The 18,746-nt window shown below is 48.9% G+C and overlaps 1 protein-coding gene across 1 annotated transcript in view; it reads right to left on the reverse strand.

Moving 5' to 3' along the window:
• The window catches only part of syde2 (synapse defective 1, Rho GTPase, homolog 2 (C. elegans)), a 29,157-nt gene extending 11,416 nt beyond the window's left edge, over positions 1-17,741 (reverse strand). The window contains exons 1-4 of the mRNA XM_068743457.1: positions 17,621-17,741; positions 9,816-10,117; positions 9,306-9,702; positions 303-1,423 (exon numbers count right to left, since the gene is read on the reverse strand). Coding sequence (XP_068599558.1) covers positions 303-1,423; positions 9,306-9,702; positions 9,816-10,117; positions 17,621-17,741 — 1,941 coding nt within the window. The remainder of the gene's footprint in view (positions 1-302; positions 1,424-9,305; positions 9,703-9,815; positions 10,118-17,620) is intronic.
• Between the last annotated feature and the right edge of the window lie 1,005 nt (positions 17,742-18,746).

Here is an 18,746-nt window from a genome sequence, read left to right on the forward strand (position 1 = left end):
GAGACGATCACATGATCCGGGGGGGGGGGGGGGGGGGAGACCTGATTCCGAAAGGATTCTATGAAGATGGGATTGAGTTTGCTCCAGATTCTCTCACTCTAATTCAAACAGGCTCGATATAAAATCATGATAAGTTTCATCCTCCAAACATGCCAATCTGTTTTCTACTCTTTTGGATGGCTTAAATTCACATTTACATCTGTGTGCGCGTCCCGACGTAATTAAACCTGCGGCTTTATTCTTTTTTAACGGTAAAAATCAACCTTTGAGATTGAGATATGAGCTTGGCAAATTGTACTCACCTGGCAGCCTCGCTTTTCAATCTCATTGATGCACTTGCTTATAAGCAGCGGCACCATCAGTCCCGTGTTCTCCCGCTCCACCACCCGCCATGCCTCCATGCCGAACACCTGGGGCTCCCGGCCTCCGTCTGGCCCGCCATCCAGTGAGTTCTGCCGCTGCTCCATCAGGCTCAGCTTGACGTAGATCAGCCCTCGCGGCTCGAGCTTCACCGCCAGCTGGTGGCAACGCGTGACCCGGAAGAGCGCCGGCAGGACCACCGTGCCGTGGCAGCAGACCCGGTTGCGTCTCGTCGCGGGCTCCCAGCTGAACACCACCAGCTTGAGGTGCTGGGCATTCTCCAGCTCGATGTTAAAGGTGTGGTCCATGTCGAGGAAGGTAGTTCGGCACGTGAGGAGAGCGGTTCGTGCTTTATTGACCGAGTCCACTTGGATGGCGCAGTAGACATCTCGCGAGTCGATGCGTGGAGGTTTGAGGTCCTCGGCGCCGTAGAAGTGGAGGCTCATCAGTCCAGAGATGTGCTGGCTGCACTTGGGCTGCTCTGTGAAGCTGTAATGACGGAAGGCATCGATGTCCAGCTCCATGCCATTCACTTTGGAGCTTCCGCTTCCTACTTCTGTCTCCTTGGCTTTCCCTGCCTTCCCCTCTGCAGGCCCATGCTTCCCAGACTTGGCCACCAGCTCGGGCGAGTCGCCATCGCTGAGGTAGCCGCCTTTACTGGCCGACTTTGAGCTGCCGTTGCTTTTCTTCTTGCTGAAACTGTGCTGTGTGGACACACTGCTGTCCAGGTGGTAGCGCGAGATCACCGTACGGCTCGCCGGACCGCCTCCAGACGCAGCTAATCTGGGAGGCCCCGAGGAATGGGGGCCGGCCTCCGAGGGGCTCACGTTGGTTCGGGGAGAATGGGCTCTGGGCTCTAGTTGACTGCTGCTGCTACTCGGTGTCCCCTTGACACTGAGTTTCCGACTGAGTTCTGGAAGCTTCTTCATCTTCATGGAGATCTTCCTCACGGTGCGTGGGGACTTAATCTTGTCTGGAAAGGACCAGTTGATGGAGCTGCTCTTCTTGGTTGGGTTTGGGCTTGAGGGAGGGGAACCGACGGCGTTGGGAAGTTCAGGGGCATCTATGGAGAACACAACAGAGCGACGGAAGAACAGATTAAAGGGAAGGAAAGTGTGGGGCATTTAGATTGTTTTTTTGTGTGGACAGGTTTAAATATTTACACTACCAAAATTCTACGGTGAGAAAAGCATTGCAGAAAGCACAATTTGAATAACGCCCAGAAACAAACGGGTACCATCAGCCTTAAGCGTAATCACTGGTGTCTCACGACGATTCGCCTCCGTCCCACAATTACGAAAAACTGTTAAGATGTCCAGCGAGGACAGACAGGAAGCAGACTCAACCTAAGACGTTCATGGCACTCATTCTCTAGTGATTAGGTTTACACGCAACCCAGTAATCCACTGACAGGCCAGGCTCCATAAACATGGGCGCACTGCACAATACCGCGTACTGGTCCATGCATGCAAACCGAGACAGCGATTTAGATCATTAACACTTTAAAAGAAAGGGTTGCTGCAATGGCATCAATGTGAAGATTAGGACTTGAATCCAGGATTAATCCATTAAACCAAAGGAAAATTGAAGTTGGATATTCATCCAGGAAAAACGAGCTTGAGTTAGTCACTGTTTAAATGGGAAAAAATTCCATTCGGACTGGACCCAGTGGGCAGTTCACGCCTAGTGAGATGTGTACAAGATGAAATTTCAAGGTCTAAAGTTCCGTGCAGGAGCGACAGCCTTTGTTTAGGCTACCGGACTGAGCTGTGGCTTTTACGTTTCATCATCTCTTCAGCAGGCTGCTCAATTTTGACACAATAATTAAAGCCGCTTTGAATCAATATTTGTTTAATCACACATTTAAACCCATATTATTATTTTTTTTTAGCTGTAAACTTACTTAAATGCATGTTTCTAATCGAAAAGAGCGCAACATTCCACCCACTGTTGCAAGGTATTATTAATATCAGTTTTAATATGTCAACCTCCAATCATTAGTTTGTGCAACTGACAAAACGTTACGCACCAATACCAACATGTACAGACCATCCCAGATATAAATACAACTCTTACACCCATTTTTGACATCCAAATAATCAACCTGGTGAAAGACGAGAAAGAGCTGGTACCCAGCCAGACCAGATTCATGTGATTAAAGTGGAATTTGTTAAATTATGGGCATCCTTGTGTTTGCCCAAGGGGAATCTGAAGCCTGCCTCCAATTAAAAAACACCAATTTTCTGTTTAGCGGCTGTTTTAATCAGATTTCCTCTGCGGATTACCTGCCTGTTTTACACTTTGGAGGGTGCACCTCTGCAGTCTGCACGGATGCATAGGAGTCAAACCTTTATTGTTTTTAGTAGCCAGAATTCAAATATGAAGTTTTTACAAGCTAAATACGTCCTCTGAATAAACCTCTGAAAAAAAAAGAGTGATTCTGCAGGACGAAATGCCAGAGAGAGAGAGAGAGAGAGAGAGAGCGAGAGAAGGGAGCCATTGCTTCACCCTGCCAATAACACCAGCTCTATTTTCAGAGGGGACCTGCTGTGCTATTCTGGGGCGAGGGCCTGCATGTGAGTGAAAAGAGGGAGGCAGAGGAGGTGCAACAGGATGAAGAACAGGGGCAGGATGGGGGGCAGGAGTGGGGCCGGGTGTAGCCGGCAGATGGGGGACAAAGGCGGCCCTTGTCCGTGCACTCAGAGGTCTGGATGGTGGACCGGAGGGCTGGCTAGATGGGCTGGTGAATGTACAAACGAACACGGCTGTTCTCGCACATTCCTCACCAAACCATGTTTAGCCTCCTTCTCCCGCCGGCTGAGCGGCCTTCCTGGTCGGGGCACCCTGCCAAGAATAGACAGAGAAGCACTCTGAGAAGGGAGAACACGGGCGGAGGGTGCCGGAGGGTGCCGGAGGGTGCCGGAGTCGCCAACCCAGCAAGCAACATCTGGGGTGTGGCCCGGAGAGGGAGCCCGGTACAATGTAGCTTCAACGCCGACCTCTGGCAGACTTCATGGCTGTTTCTTGTTGCTTTCCACACACACACACACACACACTTCACAGCTGCTCCCCTGCAGGCTTTGGCCTTCTGGCGGCAGCCAGGACAGTAACGTGACTCCTCGTGAGCTTTTGGTTCAGAGGAGATGGTTCGACACCCAACCCTCCAGGGCCATGTCCCCGGGTCAAAGGACAAAAGGTCCGCATTTCTCCGGCGACACCTGAGCCGGGGCGAGGGTCTCCAGCCCCCGGTACTTAAACACGCACATGCACTCACCATATTACCGTGACACAAAGAAAGAGTGCATGTAAATATGCGTGCGTAAACACACACACACACACACACATGCGCTGCACGACCCCGATGGCCTCCTCAGGCAACCGACCGCTGACACCTCTCAACAAAGCACAGGAATTTACGACAAAGGCTTTTCACGGCGCCGGCACCAGACAGGTGCAGGAGGAGGGCCCTGGGCGCCTTGTGTGTATTCCTAGAAGCACGACTGTTAAAGAAAGGTGCGTTTTACACGTGAGAACAGAAAGCCGCATGGCGTGCTGACCAACACGGCGAGAGGAAATGAACCGGCCAATGGCACGCTCGTCCTGTAGTTTCTTTCCCCGGTGAGCGAGGCAAGGCTCAGCACCGCTTCCTCTTCGTTTGGCTCTCAATCACTCGCCGTTGGAAGGCCTTTCAGGGGCCGCAGGAGCCCGAACGTTTCATTACAACGGTTACAAAACCCCTGCTAATATATCCGAGCTTGTGATCCTTCTCACTAGCACAATATGGCCCTCTGCCAAGGCAGCCCTCGCTCGCCGACCACTGCAGGCATCCCAGCTATGCTGCAACACAACTGATAACCCAGCACAACAACAAGGCTCGAACAGCTACGTGCTCACTGTGGAGGGCCGGCCTATTTTCATTTGGGAAAACAAAAAGAAATCAAGAGTTTCAGATAAAATATGATATTTGCTGCAATTATTATTTGCTATCTAACAGAAGCTAATTTCTCACAAGCCCCATATGAGATCCAGATGAGACAAGCAGAAGTTAGAAACAAAAGTCTTGTAAATGCCATAATCATGCAATTATAATCTTAAAAATTATAATAATAAGTCACTGTATGCTGACGACCTGTTGTTATATGTGTCAAACACTAAGGAATCTCTTCCGAAAGTAATGTCAGTTTTAAAAGATTTTGGAATAATATCAGGATATAAAATACATTTTTCAAAGAGTGTCATCTTTTTAATTACTAGCCCGACCCAAGAATCTAACCAAGTCCTTGCCTCTTATCCATTTACCGTCACAAACAATTTTAAGTATTTAGGGATCAACTTCACCAAAGAATTTTCCGGTCTTTTTAAACATAATTTCTCAAAGCTGTGTGAACAAACGACTCACAACTTGGACAAATGGAACACCCTCCCAGTTTCTCTGGCAGGAAGAATTAACATAGTAAGAATGAACATTCTTCCTAAATTTCTGTTTTTATTCCAATGCATACCATTTTATATCACCAAAGCCTTCTTCACAAAATTGGACAGTTTAATATCTCGTTTTATTTGGAATAAAAAGACACCCAGGATTAAAAAGTCTTTTTTGCAGAGACCAAAAGAGCTGGGAGGAATGGGATTGCCTTGTTTGAGAGTATACTATTGGTCGTGTAATATCCGAGCTTTGTCTTTCTGGTGCAATTCGCAGGGGGCTGACTGGGTAGAGATGGAGAATCAGAGTTGCAATTCTACCTCATTACAAGCATTGCTTTATGCCTCCTTGAAAAATAATAAACCCAAAGTCAAGAGTCTTGTGGTTTCCCATTCAGTTAAGATTTGGCATCAAATTAGGAGACATTTTAATTGGCAGGAGATCTCAACATTGACCCCGATCACACTTAATCATGAGTTTGGTCCAGAACTCAGTAAGGTCTCATTTCATCGATGGAGAGCCAAAGGGATAAATTCCATGCAGGACTTGTATGTTAGTGGAAAATTCGCAACCTTTGAGCAATTGAGAGAAAAATATAAAATTGAAAATATGGACTTTTTCAAATATTTACAAATTCGTAGCTTTGTTAAAGCAAAATTCTCTGGTTTCCCCTCTCGGCCCCCTGACTCCGAGATGAACACTGTACTCTCAAAAGACCCGCTGAAAAAAGGTTCAATTTCTAAAATACGTCGCGAAATATCAGACAAAGAATACATGCCTTCACTTGATCATCTAAAGGAGGCCTGGCAACAGGATATCGGGATAAACATCACTGCCTCTCAATGGACTGCAGCTCAGGTCAACGTCCACTCATCTTCAGTTTGTGCTCGGCATGGACTTCTGCAGTTCAAAGTTTTGCACAGACTACATCTCTCTAAAGTGCGGCTCTCCAAAATGTTTCCAGGGGTGAACACTGCTTGTGACCGGTGTGGCCAAGAGCAGGCCACACTGGCTCATACGTTCTGGAAGTGTCCTGACATAATGCCTTATTGGGCCAAGATATTTAACATGTTGTCGAACATTTGTCAGACACAACTACAGCCTGATCCTGTGTTGGCATTGTTTGGAGTTCCCTCAGCCTTGACTGGTCTCTCAAACAGGCAAAAAACGGTTGTTAAATTTGTTACAGTGTTGTCTAGGAGATTGATCCTATTAAACTGGAAACAAAAAAAACCTCCGTCCTACTTAAATCTCTTAAATGATGTAATGAAGCACGTTCAATTGGAGAAGATTAAATTCGAACTGAAACGGAGGGTAGATGACTTTTATTTGACGTGGGATGCGTTTTTGGAGTACTTCAGCAAAAATAAACAGAAATAAACATACAAATGCATAGATATGACTAGCTTGACCCCCCCCCCCCCCCCTCACTCCTCCCACCCCACCCCCTTTTTTTTTTTTTTATTTTTTTTTTTTTTTTTTGTCTCCCTTGTTGGTGTCAGTTTTTATTATTTTAATTATCAATGTAGGTGTGTATGGATATGTGTACATTGTATGTGTATGAGTATCTGTACATGCTGCACTTCAATGTTTTATGTGTTCATAAGAAAATAATAAAAAGATTTTGGAAAAAAAAAAAAATTATAATAATAATAATCTTGAATCCAGATGATAATCTGGATAACCACCAGAATCTAATGGACTATTCTGTTGGGCCTCTCAAACAAATCCAAATCTGAGGAGCAAACATAAAGTTGAAAACCTGCTCAGTTTCCTGAAAAGCTCAACAATTTATATTCTGAGTTGGAAAATGTCAAAAGTTATCGATCACAAGCAGGTCTTGTCAAAAAGGAACATGCGACTCAGCTTGACACTTATCTGACCGCGGATCAGATTTTCCATTACAATAAAGATTATGGCCTCATTGCATGTATGCAATTCAAGGGAGGCCAATTTTTGATTCATTGAAACCAGACCAGACCCTCTGCGGCTGAAAGCAAAAGCTGCAAGAAAAACTACAAGATAAACTTCACATCTAGCAACAAGCGCTTTTGAAGTTCTGCTCTCCTGAAATGTTGACTTCCTCCAGACCCCGGCCATGCAACTGCCAGCCCGAGATTAGATTCCAGCTCTCAACTCATGTAACTTTAGCAGCCCTGGCTAATTCTCAAACAGAGCAGCCAGCCTGACCAAAACAACCCCAGAATAGCTCTGATCCCATTCTGTGTGTGCCGGCCAAGTCAGATTCCCCTAACAGGCGATGAAGGGAACAAGAGATTGGGAACACACCATGCTAACCACCCCCCAAAGTCCATCAATCATTATTCTCCATACAAATGGCGCATTCAGATGGACAAAAAGCGAGTCAATAGGCAGCACACGAGGAGTCTGGAGTGTATCCGGTGAGGAGGAAAGAAGCAGCCAGCCGAACAGTGGAAATCTATAGTCGTAGAGACTCATCTACATCTGCACTGCTTCATTAATTCAGCAGACACTCTTATTCGAGCTCAATCAATGAAAAGCCTGTCACATTTTCAGTCACGCAGATAAAGTGGAGTCCATGCGGGCTCCTATTTATGAAGAATCTCGAACAGGAGACGCAATAGATGGAGCAAAAATAGTCGACAAAGTGTCTCTTACATCCGAAGCCATAATGTCCTCAGAGACGTGGGGACATTTATAAAGCACAGTTGATGCGGTGAAGATGCATCACTCTGTGGCGGCTAACACAGATGCTACAACTGACAAACACATGCCGTCATGCGGTTTGGTTTGGCATTTGACACTAGGAAGAAGAGACGTTTTACTGTCCATGTCCTCCACCAGGTAGAATGCTGTGCAGGCTGTCCCCCCATCCACCCACAGCGGTGCCCTGCAGCCAGTATAATAGTATTATTATAATATATAATAGTATCTCTCTCTGAGTGATTCATGTCTCGCCTTTCCTCCTGTTTGCTCCTGTTTGTTGCAGTCGAGTGTCAGGTAGTGTTGCCAATCCCACAGGAATCGCTGCTGAGAAGTCAACAGGCGGATGAAGGTAGGCTGTTCCCGAGGGGATGGGGATTGTTTCTTATTTCATAGCAACCAGTAAATCCACTAACACATACCTGCTGGTAAGTACTTCCCATTCAACGGAGTCGTGCTACAGGCCCTAAATGAGGCACGGATCTTTAAATGGGAACAAAATGATAGCAAATTAATTACTTTTATAGAAGCACGTACCTTGGGGGGGGGGGGGGGGGGGGGGTTTGATGGGATGTCTGCACGACAGTTTTTATTGTATAAAGCCATAATCTCTTGTTGCTGTTAGGCCTTCTGTTCACATGACAACAACATTTTGGAGCAAGTTGTTGAGTCTTAACTCGGGTTCCAGTTAGTTTCATCAGGACTGGAACATGAATCAGAAAGGAGCAGGCAGAATAATTAGCGTTGCGCATTATGATTAGCGCCTTCCGTGGCCCGGCACACTGAGACTCATTCGGGACTGATTTAATCCTAATCCGAAGGGTAAAGTTCTGCAGGGTGGTGACCTCCGTTGAGCCACATGTGATGTCAGAGGCAGCCAGGAGTTCCACGGTAGGATCAAACACGCGTCCCAGAGATAACACCTCGACAAGACTTTTGACACCGCTCAGACAAACGGCGTCTTCTCATTGTTTTCAGAGATGCATTTTTGGAGTAAAACTGTGGCTCTGAAAGCCGACGTCGAAGCGTCGCACCTTGCTCGCTGGACCCAAGCTACTCCGAGTCTCCGACAACTGGAAACGGCTCTTGCGTGCCACAGAAATGCGTTGTAATTACAGGCTCAGTTCAAGATGTGCCAATTGGTTGAAACTACCATGTTGCCACATCAGAGGGAGCAAGAAGTCGGAAGTCAAACGAAAAGCAGGCTGAGCTTATTAAGAGACAGGCAGCCAGCCGTCACTGTGGACCGGGGTCGTCAACAAGTACATCGAAACAAGCAGAGAGGACGCTCTAATGTATTTTTTGTTAACATGCTTTAAATCTACAGGCAATTAATCCTATTTTAAGCAATGGTGAGGAGTTTGGGTTTAAAGAGGAAGCTTCCAAGTTGGTATTTATTCGACTGCTGAATAAAACCCAACCAAAATGTTCACGCCTTCCTAAATGAGCTGCCGTCACAAGTAAATGGACATCCTTATGCCGGATGAGTTCTGAATTCCTATTGGATAGTTTAGAGCGATACTATCAGCTTGGCTACAATCGAGCCGCTCACATCGACTTTCATACTTACGATGCTCCGTATGTTTCTGAGTCAAGCTAAAATAGGACAGAACCAGGCTTGCAGCTAAATGCGTCTGTTGGTAGCTTCCAACCAAGGTTAAAAGAGTTATAATTAGTGCTCAAGGAGAGCCCGACCTCAAAAATGTGCCGAGGGAGACTGACTGAGATGCAAAACAAACAATAATTGCCCGTTGAGCATCCTGTCAAGGAAACGTAAGAAAAGGATTGAATGAAAGAAAACAGAATGGGAAGAAAAGGGCAAAATAAGGAGGCTTACCGGCGACCCTGCTGATGGAGAGCCCTCCGTCCTCCTGGGTCCTGCACACAACAATCTGCCTGTGCACATGGAGTGCCTCCGAGGAATGCGCAGCATTCCCCTGGTTTCCATCTCCTGAGCTGCCACAAAGGCTTTCCCCGAGCGCGTCCGGCCCGGCGCCACCACTAGCTCCAGTGTTCCTGTGGCCTTGACCCACATCCCCTCCTCTGCTTGGCCTCCTCGGTGGCGCCGCTCGATGTGGAACCGGCAAGCGAACAGAAGGCCGGCGTGACATCGCTGCTTCCTCGTCCTCTGGGATTGGGTTGTACCAGATCTCGCCTTCGTCGTCCGCGTCGTTCTCCTCGGCTGGGTCCACACTTCGAGGGTGAGGCGACACCTTCGCCTGACCGATGCTAACCTAAATCCGGACAGACGGAAAGGGATATAAAGTGCTGCCTCATTTTCTAACCAAGGGCTTCACGGTAAAGCTGTTCCATTTAAGTGCAAATTCTTGTTAACAGAGAGGCCAACCTGAGGCAGGTGCAGGCAGGCCGGCCGGGTGGGGACTCCCCCCGAGGGTCTTACGTGGTCAGGAGGTGGACTGGGAGAAGGTGGGGGGTGATGGCAGACCTGGCCACAGTCCTCCTCACATCCCAGCACCCCTTGCAGCTCGTCCTTGGTGCACTGATTCTTCCCGAGGGAGCTCTGCTGGAGCCAGTTGCGCTTTTTGGAGACCGTGATGGTGGTGAGCGGCGATCGCCACGCCTGAGTCTCACCGAGTCGGCCCACTTCCCGTCCATTTGCACAGGGGGTTTGGACATTCTCAATGAAAGCTGATTGAGTGGTGGGAAGAGAGAGAGAGAGGCCGTGAGAGTGAGAAATAATTTCATTGGTGTGAAAAGACCAACTAATCATTACAATGGCCACCATTTATGATTATTGAACTGACGGCTGATCAGCTCATTCGTGTCCTGTCAAGTTGAAGAAAACATCTGCATCAAGAAACCACAGGCGAGAAAACGCTGAATAATATCATGAGGTTTTAGTGTTTCCCATCAGCGCTCGATCTTTTCAAGTGATCAAAAGCAAGCCGTGCCTTTACTTCATCTCATGTCACTGTGATGCCTTCTATATCCTTTGGAAAGACTTCTGTAAATTTGTATTTATGACTTCAATCCAACTTCAATCAAACCACAGCCCCCCCTGGAATCACCTCCCCCTTTTTCTCCTCAGCGAGGCTTCGGAAAAATGTGGGCTTTTAAATCAAGAGATCACAGGCAGATGAGGGATTTGGGACACATGGCTTCCACAGCAAAGAAATAGCGAGAAACCACCGACGTCACAGCTGTGAAAATACAGCAGGGTTTGTGGGTGACGATGAGAATGGACAAATAAAACGTGTGATTCCTTATTGTCACAAAGGAATGTGCCTGCAAAGCTTCGGCTCTGTTGGTGCACATGTGGGCGTTGTTAAGAGATAATAATTAGAAATTCATATTTCTTAGAAATGGCCCGCAGATTATTTGTATTGCTTTTATTTTGAAAGGATTGATAAGAAGATGCAGCCGAAGGTGGGAGAAACAATAAATCTCTGAGCGCTCGTGTGTGTGTGTGTGTGTTTGTGTGATGGGAAGGCGCTGGTCTTGCTCTAACATGTACAGCAAGCTGGTGTAAAAAAATCAAAAACTGTTTTGCTACTGAGCGTCTCCCAGACGAGATCCTCAACATGCTATAATGACAACTTCTGCTTTCCTCAAGGAAACGCATTTTCATGCACGCCTGCCCGACATCCACCAAATTATAGACTCGGGGATATTTTCAACATGCAAAATTTAAATCTAACAGTGGGCATCCAGTATGTGCATGTGTGACTGCTATAAAACTGTGTTTAGGATTTCTGATTCTAGCTGAAGAGAACTACAGCATGGATTCAAATAGCAGAATCTCTTCTCAGTCAACTGAGACAAAGGTGCTTTTTTTGTGCTTTTTTATTTCCAAAGCTTCAGAGACAGTTCCACTGGGCAGCTCTCCATATTCCTGTGCACCATAAGGTAACTTTAAGAAGTCGTCTTTGTGATAAATGGTGCTTTAAAATCCCGTAAATCCACTGGAGTCTCTCTCACTGCATCCAAACTCCTAAACTTCATTTCTTTTCTTTATCCCATGACACATGACAAACACAATGGAATGGATTTGAATCTGTTAGGTATGCCGTCCCTCTGCGTTCCAACTGATTATATAAGTCCCGGATAAGTAGACAAAACAGCTGTCGGTGACGATGGAGGCCACTTTAAAGGCTTCGCTAATCTCCAGAAAACAAACTGCTTGTACTAGAAAAACACAAGCCTCTGTCGCCCATTTCAGTCCGCTTCAAACGGGCCACCACGGTACCGGGATACAAAGCACGTCTCTGTTTAAGCCGAGTGAGGTTTCCTGACAGAAACGTGCTTCTATGACCTGAGTCTTCAGCGGGTTGGAATCACATTTTGATTATTGAAGCCCGTTTTAGCAAGAGAGGGGTAAAAGTTTAGCGACCGAGACAGATCCAAAAACTGGAGGCTCTTCAGCCGAAGCACAGATCGACGACGCCAGACTAAAGCGCGGCGAGATGGTTGTGCGTGGAGCAGTTGTCAGCGTGCCATCTTCTGTAAGGGGTCTTTCATAGCTGGAAGAGGAGGCGTGTTCCGACATGAGCAGCATTCCAGACCACAGCTCCAGGTTTACAGCCTGGCCGCCGCCGCCGTCTCATTCCTCTGTCGCACTCCCTCGGCAGGATGCTGTTTTGACCTAATAAGTGATTTTTCCTGGTGTCAAACATCAAACCATCACAACAGCTTCCAGCGCAGCATCAGCTCCACCGTCCATAACAGGTTCTGACGGTCCAAAAGAAAGTCAAACTGGTGGGTTTGGACACAACAAGCAATGTGAATTAAGATAAGGGGCGGAAGACGGAGGGAAGGTTTTGTCTTTTTAAATGCTGCATCTTTAATTCCTCTTAATTTGCCTTTGTGTCCACAAGATAGGCTTCCAGGAAGCAATTGGAAGAAGATATCTCCTTTCATCTTGGTTACAATTTGATGCCCTGAACACATCCTCATAAGGACGATGTGTTCAGGGCATGGAAATCTCACATGCACTCCTGACCCAAAGGTACCAGATGGCCGGCGCTCCTAACACGAGGTTGCATGTCTGAATGAGAATATTAAGAGAAAGTCCGAGGGAGAGGAGGATTGTGGGTGTGATACGGGTTTGTCTGAGGTGCTGAAAGGAATGCACACTTCTAAAGGAACATTTATTTCCTGGAATGCGCTGGAGTGACTGTGTGTCATGCGATCCTGATAAAAAAACAATTATGTTCACATCTAAATCTCACTGAACGACATTTTCTTTCTCTCCTCTAAGACGAAACACCCAAACTGCTTTTTCATTTTCCTCATCATGCCCCAAATTCCTCTTTTCTTTACGGGGACTCTTGAGATCACAACACGCACGCACACACACACACACACACCCCAAGCTAATTCCTCCTCCTCCTCCAACACTTCATGTCTGCAAAGCCCTTTCCTGTTGACGCTCATTCATATGATAATGAAGATTGTCAGCGTTGATTTCTTTTCTTTTTTCCTCTCTTTACGCCGATGCAAAGCCGAGATCTTCCAGGGTTGCATCACATGTCAACACTTGCATCCCTGTTGAGTCCTGGCATCTGAGCCAGCTATTGCTAATGCCACTTCCTCCTCAGTGTGTTGGCTTGAAACCCAGATTCTTTTCAACGCCGCAGCTCTTTCAGAGCATCTCCTGTCCCATCTCATTGTATTTTTTTAAATGCTGCAGCGGAGAGAACAAACAGCGCATGGACTCCCAGCTTGACCCAATTAGTTCTAAAAATACATGTGAAACAACGCTGGCAGTAAAACAGTAGCTGCAAATACACTGTTGCAACATTACATGCAATCCAATTGTTTTGACAGATAATCAGTCATTTTAAAAATAAGCCAATTGCTACTATCTAACAAAGCATCCTGATGAACCCTGATGCCTCAGATGACCTGCGCCGTCTCTCGCGCCTCCATCATCCAGAAACCTGTCCGATCACAGACGCGCCAGACAAGACAAACTCTGCCGCTCAGTATAAGCCTGGCACAACAGAAAGCAGATGCCACATCGTTCAGACATGACTTGACAGCAGTCGAGGAGGATTATATTACACCTGCACGCTCACCTGGGCCTGTATCGGCTTTCGGTATAAGGAGCGGCAGGAGTTCCTGCAATCAGCGGCGTTGGGCAACGCTCCACAGCGGTGCGCCTAATGCGGTGCTTCATAACCGATGAGTTATTTAACAATTTCAGCACTTCTCTTGCAGTAAATATGAAGCAACAAAAGGTTAGCGTAGCGTAGCGACATAACAAGTTCATTAAGATTCTTACATTCTTACAACTATTTCAAAGTTGTGAGTCGCGCCAGGCGAGAGCTTAGAGGTGACTCTAACATACTTCTGGTAAGAGCGCATTGATCTTCTTACTCTTCATCGTTTTCAAAAAAAGTTATTTTGAGGACTTGCACATCTTCTTCTTTTGCCTGATGCTGCAAGGCAACCAGTCTTTCTCCACTTCCAAAATATTATATATAAAAAAAATGGGGAGAATATGAACTTCTTCCTGCCAACAGTCGAGCGCCTTCCTTCTCACACGAGCCGTGACTAACGCTGTAACACAATTCCTGGATGCTACCTTCCTCCTGGTGACTCACCCCCCCCCCAACAAAACTATAAATCCTCCAACTGCAAATATCAACATGCATGTGCACATCTCCGGTGTGGATGTGCACGATGTTCCTCACCCTCGTGGGCCGATGACTGACGTGAAATCTTTTTGCACAACAACTAAACTACAAGCCAGAACAAGAGTAAATTAGCCGAGGTTTAATTAAGATAATACTGTGCTCCACGTCCTCGGGAGTAACGTTTTATTTCCAGGTGAATCTCAGGGGAGGAAAGGGGCTATTTTTAGACAATCAGAGCATGTAAATATTTGAATAACTGAAGAGCAGAGGCGTAAACTCAATGAAGAGTTTCGAGCCAAGACAAGCAATTCGCCTGCGCTTTGGAGAGCTTAAATGGTTCTTTGTGAGCCGCTGACGGGGCCCGCGGGGGCAAGAAAAGCCCAGCGCTGACCTTAATAAATACTTAATCATCCTTCATTTTGTTCATTCATGGAGATGAATTAAGTGACACAACGCAAACAAGTTAAACAACAGGAATGGCATCTCAAATATTCCATCCAGAGCCTCCTTAAAATGCAAGTTACCATGGAGCTGTCCAGTGCAAACGACTGGGGAGGAAGGCAACATGACAGCCCAACATCCCACCCCCTTATACACACAAACACACACACACAGACACACACATACGCAACAACAGCGGCTTCTCTCGCCGATTCATCAGGCCAGAGCTGTGGAAAAGTTCAGCGAGGACAGAAAGGGGAAAATTGAGGGGAAATGAGGGGAAAAAATGAGAATTGAGGGTGAAAGCAGGAGAGGGAAAAGCTGGAGCCCGGCTGGGGGTGAAGCAGGGAGGCCTTCGGCTCGGCAGCCGCAGAGATCTCACTATTCCTAGGAGCGCAGTGTCAACAACGGCCTGTGCACATGGCAGATCCTCTATTTACTTTGGCAAACAGGCTTATGTGCACACACACACACACACACCAGAAACTATGAGCAGCAACATAAAGAGATGTTGCATGTGTTGCAGCCGTACAGAGCAGTTCTATTTCCGCACATTGTGGAAGAAAAGTCAAGCGCGTGGAGTTAGGACTGCGATGGCAACCTGGGCGTTCATCTTCCTCTGCTGAGGAAGGACCTCACAGGCAGCCGGGTGAAGTTTAAAAACCCACGTAATCCCAGACTATCTCAAAATGATACGAACTGCATAAACATTTGGAGTAAAGCGATGACACGTGTCACTTCCTAACCGTCGGTGGTTTCGTGATACAGATGTTTTCCTCTTGTAGCACCATGTGATAAACAGAGCATTGCGTCTCCATTGCACAAAGACATTCGTTCGCACACAAACCCCAGCAGCAACGCGCCGGGACGCAACGCCGCGGCGAGCAGAGGGGCGGGAGTTAGTGATTACTGACCTACACCGGGAGTGAGTCGACCTGCGACGTGATGCGGGATTAATTTGGTGTTAAAATGCACCTAAATTAGTGTGAAGGACAGAACCCCGCCACCGGTTAGAGGAAAGTAGAGAGGTCGGAGGTGTCCGTCCCTTCGCTTTGCATCCAGAAGAGCAGGGAGTGCAGGGTGGACCCCCCCCCCCAGACGGAGTTTACTACGAGGATGACAGTAGCCATGATGGGAGGAAGGAGGGTGAGGCTCCACGGGCCACTCCGTGGCGCCTTCCTACCTGGCTGCTGCTGCTGCTGCTGCAGTGGGGTCTTCACTGCGGGTGACTTGACCTTGATAGGTTTTCCCCCCCGGCTGGACGTCTGGATCCCCGGTTTGCACGCCCCGGGGTTAGCCTGGGGGCGGGGGCGGGGGCGGTCTTGGCTCTGACTTCCTCCCCGCGGTGAACACGAGCCCTCGATGCGCTGCTTCATCTCGTGCGACAGCAAGCGGCCCTTGTGCATCCACGCTTGCATCTTGTTCACGGTGACGCCGTGCCCCTTGTTGCCGCCGCTGGCCGTTTGGCTGTGGCCCTCGGGCGACTCCTGCTTGCCGCCGTGACCCCGATGCGACGACGAGTCGGCGTTGCTGTCTGACGATCCCACGAGGCTGTCGGCCGAGCCGCCGCTCTCGTCGAGCCGCCCGCCGCGGCCTTCGACCTCTTGCAACGGCTCGTCGCTGCTGACGCCATCGTAAAGCACCCGACGCTCAGCCAGCTCCCTCACCCCCGTGGCGTCAGCATCCTCCGTCTCCATGGCAACTTTCTCACCGCTGATTCCCGGATCGGGCACTCCAGCGAGCTGAAAGCAGAGCGAGGGTCCGCCCGGGTACCTCATTGCTCCGTCGCTCGCCGATCGCAGGAGCCGGGGTCGTGCTCCGGTCAAGGGCAGGTCCGCCGTACTCTTACTCCGCAGCCGGCCGATTTTGAATCCCGACTCGGGGGTTCCGCTGATGCAACGCAGGAGCGAGTCGGTGTCAGACCCCTGCTGAGGGCTGTGGTCGCCCCCGGAGGACCAGGAGTCGCTGTCCATGTTCTTAGACAGCCTGGAGCACAGGCTGTCCCTGGAGTGGCTGCTGCAAGAGGAAGCCGCCGGCTGATTGGTTAATCCAGCGCTAATCTGCTGGACATCCATGTTGATATCATTCATAGCATTGATTAGAAGGCAATAAGCCTCTCTCAGCTGGTTCCGGAGCCTGTCTGTCTCCCGGGCGCTGCTACTGTCACCCGGCCGTCTTTTGTCTGCCCCCTCTGTCCGATCCGCATCACTTCTGGCCCTAATTGTTTCATAAAAAGGCAAGATTTTATTGTCGTAGTAATCCTCATCTTCGCTGTCTAACGTGTATCTGACGGTCCCCTCCATGGCGCGCAGGGATGCCCGGTTACTGTCGCAGAGTCGCAGCTCCGTCGGGAAGAATGTCGGGCTCCGTGGCGCGCCCGTTGCGCCGCTGCCGTCCCCTGAATACTCGGGACCGTAACCCTCAACGTTCCGGATTAAAATGTGCTCCTCCGTGTTTTCCGGCGCGCAGGCTGGACGCGCAAAAGACGCGCAAAACGCAGAGTCCGTCTCCAACGCGTGGCTGCTGTCAAAAGTCCAGTTGTGTTCGCGCACGACTACAGCCATGCGCCGGGGGACAGCTCCGTCTCCGGGCTCCGTCTCAGCACTCTCCGCGGCGCCGGCCGGTTCCTCTCGCGGTTTACCGAGCCCGTTACGCACTTCTACCCGCGCTCGATATAAAACGTGACTTGAGTTGTCTCCAAAACCGATCGAATCCCCGACTCGGCACTGCCGCGGAACCGACACGAAGTGTTTACGCTGGACATGCGGCGCTCCCGCCGTGCCGCCCACCGGTGACGGGACCTCGCCACCTAATCCGGTTCCCTGGAGGCCCCCACCTCCCTGCTTCTTCACGGCTTTCTGAAGTGAGACCCCCAGGAGCTCCTCGTTAACCCGAACCCTGCCCCCGCTGCTCCACTCCCGGGGGCGTCCGCCGGCCAGCTCCGCTCCGCAGCGCTCCCTCACGATCACGACCCCCCCGGTTTGCACTACCGTCCTGTCAACGCAGTTGTCGTACGTGCTCATTCTCTCTATGGTGCAGTCCAGCCCCGCGAGCAGCACCACCGGACGAGCCGCGGCGGAGGCTCGGTGCGTCCGCACAACTTTCTCTTTACCTTCTCGGCCCCCGTGCGCCGCGGGAGCAGCGGAGCGATATCCGCCGCCGACCGTCGCTCCTTTCTTGGATGTCTTTCCCCGGAGTTTCGCTAGTAAAGTCGTCCGCAGAGGATCAGCCATTCCTCCCCCCCCCCCCCCACCCCCACCACCTCCAGGTTTCTTTCAGCAAGCTGGATCCAGAGGGAAACCACCGACTGGCCTCTCCTCGCTCGCCGCCGTCAAAGCTCGCCGGGCGGACGCGCTCCTCTCCATTCTCCGCTGTCGCCTCCTCAGTCACTGCGGGCTCCGTGAACTGCACCAGCCCTCCCTCTCTCTCTCTGTTACGCACGCACGCACGCACACACCCACACGCGCTTTGCCCCCCCTCTCCCTCCCTCTCTCATGCGCCTCACCTTCCCCTCGTGTTTGCAACTCAAATGTTTGGAATATTTTTATGGCTCAAAGTTCAGGGAACGTAAAGATCTGTTCTTCAGATACCGAAGATTCGAATCAATCCCGCCTGACTTCAAATAGTTAGTGTAAAAAAAATACATTTAGGCCCAAATATTAAGAGTTCCTTTTTGTCTCATGTAGGTTTGAATATGTATTATACAAATTAAATAGTTATTATATCAATTATACAAATTAAATAGTTATTATATCAATTATACAAATTAAATAGTTATTATATCAATTATACAGTCTATAAAAAGCAAAAACATTAAACTGACATTAGTCTCAGCAACAACCAATGAGGATGCTGCTGAGAGTAGATCATGGCTTTTACAAATGACGATGCAGGTCTGCGTGTGTGTGTGTGTGTGTGTGTGTCTTTTAATGGCTTATCTTCATTAGCAAACACACACGTGCGTGTTTTTTTTTTTGTTAACCTCCTGGTTGCCGCGCCAGCCCAATAGGCTGCATGGTGATGGATCGCCGCTGATTACTGGGCCGACACTTTTATCTGGAGTGTATCTCGAGTAATCCTCTGACCTCTGACCCCGCGTCCTCGACCCGGGACCTCCAGAGCGCAGGAGACAGCGAGGAATGGGATGAAACATGCTTCTCTGCGGCCTTGAGCCATTTGTTTTCTGTTGCGTCTGCTTGGAATGTGCGAGAAACGCTGCAGTGCGTGTGTGAAGGCGC

The sequence above is a fragment of the Brachionichthys hirsutus genome, chromosome 9 (genome assembly GCF_040956055.1).
Source record: "Brachionichthys hirsutus isolate HB-005 chromosome 9, CSIRO-AGI_Bhir_v1, whole genome shotgun sequence".
Lineage (NCBI taxonomy): Eukaryota > Metazoa > Chordata > Actinopteri > Lophiiformes > Brachionichthyidae > Brachionichthys > Brachionichthys hirsutus.